The 6,660-nt window shown below is 40.2% G+C and overlaps 2 protein-coding genes across 2 annotated transcripts in view; one reads left to right on the top strand and one right to left on the bottom strand.

Moving 5' to 3' along the window:
* srpra (SRP receptor subunit alpha) overlaps positions 1-1,419 on the bottom strand; it is a 6,380-nt gene extending 4,961 nt beyond the window's left edge. Inside the window, exons 1-6 of the mRNA XM_068707372.1 lie at positions 1,332-1,419; positions 1,084-1,221; positions 677-760; positions 418-581; positions 113-273; positions 1-4 (exon numbers count right to left, since the gene is read on the bottom strand). The exon at positions 1-4 is cut by the window's left edge and continues 159 nt beyond it. Coding sequence (XP_068563473.1) covers positions 1-4; positions 113-273; positions 418-581; positions 677-760; positions 1,084-1,206 — 536 coding nt within the window. The 5' untranslated portion in view covers positions 1,207-1,221; positions 1,332-1,419. The remainder of the gene's footprint in view (positions 5-112; positions 274-417; positions 582-676; positions 761-1,083; positions 1,222-1,331) is intronic.
* Positions 1,420-3,377: 1,958 nt separating this feature from the next.
* tirap (toll-interleukin 1 receptor (TIR) domain containing adaptor protein) lies at positions 3,378-6,075 on the top strand. The gene is made up of 3 exons (XM_068713388.1): positions 3,378-3,521; positions 3,708-4,307; positions 4,933-6,075. Exons 1-3 carry the CDS (start codon positions 3,515-3,517, stop codon positions 4,950-4,952), a joined length of 627 nt encoding a protein of 208 aa, XP_068569489.1. The 5' UTR covers positions 3,378-3,514; the 3' UTR covers positions 4,953-6,075.
* The last annotated feature ends 585 nt before the right edge of the window (positions 6,076-6,660 follow it).

The following is a 6,660-nucleotide window of genomic DNA, read 5'->3' on the forward strand; positions in this document are numbered from 1 at the left end:
GGAGCTGGAAAAGATTGGAATATCAAAATGAAGTCAGGATTGAGGCTAAATGATTTCACACTGGCTATTTAGAGTGAGATGTTTTAGAAGAACCCCTCACAACGGCACCTACCCTCCTTTTTGGTATTTTTATTCTTCTTGCCACCCGGTTCCTTGACTTTTTCCCCACCCTTGGTCTCAATCATAGACTTCACAGTTTTTTGGGATTTCTCGGACTCCTTAAAGGTCCGCATAGCGGCAGGGCCCCGAGCTCTGCTGCTCTCCTCCGCCTCCCTTGATGTAAACATTTCATGCATGTCAGAATGGGCAAGACACAAAATACTCTGGTCAATGAAGCATCTTTAAATCCCGATGAAGTGATTATATATTTATGATCACTTGAGTGTTAAAGTTCTTCATTACAGGGAATCTGTTTACCTGAGAAGCACCTTGAAGTCATCCCCAAATTCGAAGCTGTTGTTGATTAGCTTCAAAGCCCCCTTTTGCTCCAGCTCATTCTTATAACGATCCCTAAAGTGGAGCTGAACGTCATCTATGAACTTGTCCACATACGTCAGCGTCAGGATCTTTTGAAAACCCACCTGGACAGAGAAAACAGAACATGATCCTCAACTTTTAACGCATTAGTTAGAACAATAGTTGCAGATTTGGAAAACTTAGCAGGTGAGAGACTTACCACAAAAATCAACTCGAACTCATTGTCGAGCTTGTATTTCAGACTCAGGGCCTCGTGAGTGTATGAGTTGTTCCCACTTCGCTCCTGTAACACCACAGACGTCGTTGACATGTCAACAGGAGCTAACTGCCCACACATGGCGTTGCTGCTAACAGCTAAGCTAGCCTAACGTGTCGTCTTAACAACGTGAAAGAAGTCACCGTAGCAACAACTATATCTTCATTTTAACAAGGTGATTCTGAGGCTATTCACATCGCAAAACTTACTTAGTTTATTAGTACACTACCGTTACGCAATGAGCTAACGTTTGCTAACTAGCATTAGCTAGTCCAAGCCACAGCGAGAATTAGTGAAACACAGACATCTGTCGCAGGCTTTTTTTTTTTTGACCTGTCACCACGGCCCACCTGAAGGATTACGGAGCGGATCAGAGCGTTGACAGGCCCGGCGAAGGATTCACTGACCCCGGCTCCCTGAAAGCACCACAACACTATCCCCCCTTTGCTGAAGATGGTGAAGAAATCTAGCATCTTGACACCACGTATCTAGAGTAAAGAAACACACAAAACAGATGAAACAGAAGCCCTGCGATGAACGAATGCGTGTGTAAACGTTTAAAGCTGTAGTACATACTCTTCAAACAATTACATCTTACCAAATATTAGTCGAATCGATGTTAAATCCCCAACGGGTAAAAATCCGTCACCAGAGCTAAACTGTTTTAGACACGTCAGATGCGAACCCCGGAAATGACGCTACTCTTCTTCTTCTCTTGAAATAGATGGCGCATCGCGGACAGCTTGAGGTGTATACCGCCGCCTACTGTACAGGAGTGGCGTAGCATCACACAGTTGTTTGTTGCGTTGTTTAAGAAAGAAAAAGGGCCATCCTGGGGCCTCCTACTCCGTCTGTTTCCCATAACCCTATTCCTGTCCTGCCTCTCTGATTGTATCATGCAATGTTTGTCTTTCTGCCTCATACAAGTTGTAGTGCAACTAAATATGTTTTTTAACTATCTTTAACTCCAACCCTAACCCTGTGCTGGCACCCAGCAGAACTGGACATCTACACCACCTCTGTGTAGTCCTATCAAACATATATATGAGTAAACCTTCACATATCATTATTTTTGACCTCTCTTTGACCTTTGGTCTGACCTCTTCCAGTAAACAAGATAAAGTTTTTCACTCCTGGACTCTAGAAGTGTGTCTCCTGTTTCCAACAGAACAGCGTTAGCGGGAGTTGATCTGACCCCAATGTATAATCTTAATGATCTTTACTGCGGTCTGTCCATTTGTTGTGATGGTGTCTTTGCTGCCGCTCCATACACAATGCAGCCACAATCAAATGCTCGATCTCATGAGTGCTGTTTATATGTTCATATCTGATATGTGGACTCCATATTTGTTGATAGACTGAAATTCTGATATTCTCTTCATCGAATGCTCATACAATATTAGCCTCTCTGCATCAAGCGTCGACTTGTTTGTAAATAGCATGTAGTAGTCATGACTTACTTGTTGAAGGCATTTTTTTTCTTTCATTTTGAGTTTCGCGCATGCGCGATTTCATTGTGAAGCATCGTTTACCATGAAGGGAGTTTTAAACTCATTTCTCTTTATTTATATTATTTGGATTGAACCAGTGTACTAAGTAAATGTAAAAAAGTACCATTACTTAAGTACTTTTTTTTACTTTTTTTGGAGATTTTCCGCTAGTATTTCCATTTTCTGCTACTTTTTTTAGACTTCTTCTACAGTCAGCTATATATTTCAGAGGGAAATGTATTTTTTTGGCAAGTAGTTATTATGTAAATTAGGATTTAACAAGATCAAAATATGATCAATTTATAACATCTGATAGCTATTTTTCTGCATTACTTGTACTTTTGATAATAACCTATAGTACATTTACTAATGTCACTTACACACTTTCTACAACTACAACAGCACTACAAACTGCACTTCTACTTTTAATGGAATATTCTAATGGTGTGAAATTACTTTCACTAAAGTACACGATCTGATAACTCCTCCACCACAGGAATACATTTGGTGACTAAATGATTCCCTTCCCAGTTTTATTCTTGTTTAGTGTCAAAGGCATAGCTTTGTAAACAGGACCATTTTTGTTCTTTATTTATTTTATTGATCTTGAAGGAAAATGAATGTACTTTCATATGTCTTCAGTTATGTTTGTATGACAGAAATTCTATCTATTTCTACACAACTGAAAGGAATAACCAGTTCAAGATAATGGGAAGTCCTATAATACACATACATCCAATCCTTAAATGACTTGTAAAACGGAAACAATAACTGTGACAGTATCAGGTCTCATTCCGCTTGACACAGATTTGACATTAACATATTGGTGGTTGTGGATTTCAACAGTTCCTGCTGTCCTTCCTCTTATTTCTTCTTAAAATAATTCAACCATCCAGATGAGAGAGTAGTCTCATTCATGCCTATATGAAATGTTTTTTTTTTGTTGAAAATCAGGTGTACTAAATGAGTTTTTCGACCGTGCACAAGCTTTTAACAAATGGTTTGCTACCAGCTCAGTGAAGCATACAGTTTGAGACACTTTGCATTTTAAATATGACTAAAGATGTTGGGGCGTCTCTTTCGGCAGTTACCAACTTCCTCTTTTCTTTTTTGTCAGTGGCACTTCTTTGTTGCATTCTGTTGCTGTCATTGGATTGTGTCACACAGTTGCAATAGTTTCTTGTTCAGCTGCTGTTTCTGTGTATGGCCAGAGAAGACCCTTTTCAGCGATGGGATCATCGTTTTTTACAGAAAGGAGGCGTTGAACAGACATGATGATTGATGTTACAACATGCATGGTAAGATCATTTCTGAAACCGTATCTTTATCCATTTGAATACTAATGCACACTGTGCTATTATGTATTATTGTTCACGCTTTCATAGCCTTTAGGATTTATAAGTGGACTAGGAAGGGTCTATATATATCAACATGTGGGCTACAATCAAGTCCAAAATATCCACAGTTTGTCTTTCTCCCTTCAGGTTGGATCCAGAAACTCTGGAAATCAAGAATATCTTCAAGCGAACAAGAGGCAATGGTGACAAAAAAGTCAGCGTCTTCTCACCTCCCCCCCCCATCTACATTGTCAAGCTCTTCTTCGTCATCATCGTCACTGGGGATAACCCCTTCAGAACCACCACAGTCTCACTCTGCTACGAGCTCGCTGCAGCGATGGAGCCTAAAGTATGACGTGTTCGTGTGCCACAGCTCCGTGCACAGTGACATTGAAGAGGCTGTTCGCCTGGTCTCTTATCTGGAGTCATCGCCCCGGAGCCTGAGGTGCTTTCTGACGCACAGGGACTCCTCTCCGGGAGGTGCAATTTCCACAGAGCTATGCCAGGCTGTGCAGGACAGCCACATAAGGGCTCTGCTTATCACTCCTGACTTCCTGCTGGATGATTGGTGCAAGTACATGATGCACCAGGTTCTCGCAGAGGCGCCTATGTCCAATCGGATTATCCCCCTGGTTCAGAACCTGTCCCACTCTCAATATCCTCAGGAACTGAAGTTCTACTTCTACGTTGACCTGGGCAGGAACCCTAACAAAGGTTATTCTCAAGTCAACACGACTGTGCTCAAGTGTGAGTAATGGAAAAAATTATTGTTCTTTTTGCCAATTTAATAAACATATATTGAACCTGGTCTCAGGTCCAAGTTTTGAACAGCTTCTTTCCACTGGCTGTCACTCTGATGAACAATAAATAAGTCATACTGCACTACTACCTCTGTTTGCACTATTACCACCATTTCCACTATCACCTCAATACCATTGCCATTGTTGTTAATAGGTTTCTGTTCACATGTGTGTGTATATATACACTTCTTTTTTGGATATATATTTATGCTTATATTGTATATAGCTGTTAAATGTTTATACATACATCTGTTCTACTTTTTTGCTGCCCTTTTTTTACTCTTTATATATTTTTTCTTGTTTATTGTAAAATAGTGTATGTACATTGAGAGCGGAGTGGAAACCGGAGCCAAATTCCTTGTATGTCTTATGCATACATGGCCAATAAAGCTGATTCTGATTCTGATTCTGAAATGATATCTGTTGAAATCTGTTTTCAGCCAACCCATTTTTTCCTCTCCTAAATATGTCAAATTAGCATTGTGGCTCTTGTAAACTCTACCTGCAAATGATTCCACATTTTTTCGGAGGTCAATCCATCCTTAAAAATCTCCTCTTGTTGTCTTTTGCAGATCTGAAAGATCTCCCTTAAAATGAGAAGACACTTGATGGACAACATGGACAACTAAGTTCAGAAGGCAGCTCACAAAAAGACAAGCTGGTGTCCAAGTATGACCCCACTGACACTTGCACTGGAAGTAATAGAGAAGAGACAAAAGCTTCAATGGTGTTCATTCCACCATCGCCCCACAGTGGTGGAATGAACTCCCCACTGACGTCAGGACAGCGGAGTCGCTGCCCATCTTTCATCAGGCTGAAAACCCACCTCTTCAGGAAGTGCTACCCTGAGCCTTCCACTTAGCACTTATTGTATTCATACTGGTTTGTTGGACTTATTGTATTTGTATTACTTATTTTGCACTAACTGTTTTTCTTGTTTCTGCACTGTACTTTGGCTCTGAGTTATGCTCTGCTTCATGCTCTTAGATGATTGTTTGGAAAAGGAAATGTACTTATGACTTCTGGTGATTTGTAGTTCTTTTGATTACCAATGTTGATGCACTTATTGTAATTCACTTTCGATAAAAGCGTCTGCTAAATGACTGTAATGTAAAATGTAATGTTCATGATCAACATCATCGGTAATTAACGACTGTGATAAAGGCAAGACGCTGAGTTTTAAAGAAATGTTACTCTACGGCTAATGTTACTCTTTTTGTGTACGTGACCAACATCGTGTGTGTGTGTGTGTGTGTGAGTGTGTGTGTGTGTGTGTGTGTGTGTGAGTGTGTGTGTGTGTGTGTGGGATACGGATGTTCACACAGTGAACAGGAAACAGTTGATTCCAAGCAGCACTGCGACTTACGTCCAGCATCAGAGCTAGAGAAGTAGAGTGTCTGTGCTGCACCTAACTAAACAGCAGTTTGCAATAACTGCCGTTTATGTGAACATGTCGTGAGAATTTCTCTTCATATGCTCAGCTTGATACACATAATTCAGGTCAATTACAACCCATCATTTGAGTTTACTATAAAGGGCATTAAAACGCCATAAATGCATGCAATCCTCCTTTTAATACAGTTAAAAAAAGGGACAGATTGCTGTAAAAACAGGGGTCTTCAATGTTTTTCAGGCCAAGGACCCCCAAACTGATAGAGAGATGAAGCAGGGATCCCTACTATATATATATATATTGTACACCATTGTGTTTTATATTAAACTGGGCCTAGTGCCATGTATAAACATACCTTGTTATTGTGCATTAAATACTAAGCTATTCAAATCATACACAAGTATATTCATGTTATTATTTTATGCAAGGTACAGTGAATAATGTGGCCGTGCCACTGCCATTCATAAACATACCTCGTCAACTGATACCAATGGCAATATCAACATAGCCTGTTGATTGCATGATAATCATGCATACAAGCTATTCAAATTGACGTTTTTATTTTAAACTAAAATAAATGTGGAAATGAAAATGAGTGATGGCCTATTAGTGCCACTGCCATGCGTACACATAGCTGTTATCTTCCATACAATGCTGAACTATTAAAATAATGGACAGATTCATGTTTGGAAAAAAAAAAAAAATTGTCTTATCAACCAAAAATGTCACGACCCCCCTGCAGTACCTCCGCGGACCAGCTAGGGGTCGCGGACCCCCTGTTGAAGACCTCTGTGTTAAAGGATCATAATATTGTGATGCATACAGTTTACCACTAGGGGATGCATTTTCCACTTCTGTGGAATCGGGAGTGCAAGTGAGGAGATGCCAGTCTTGAAGGTGTGATCTC

The sequence above is a fragment of the Cebidichthys violaceus genome, unplaced genomic scaffold (assembly GCF_023349555.1).
Source record: "Cebidichthys violaceus isolate CVI_PGR_0920_01 unplaced genomic scaffold, fCebVio1.0.p SCAF_1, whole genome shotgun sequence".
NCBI classification, from domain to species: Eukaryota; Metazoa; Chordata; class Actinopteri; order Perciformes; family Stichaeidae; genus Cebidichthys; species Cebidichthys violaceus.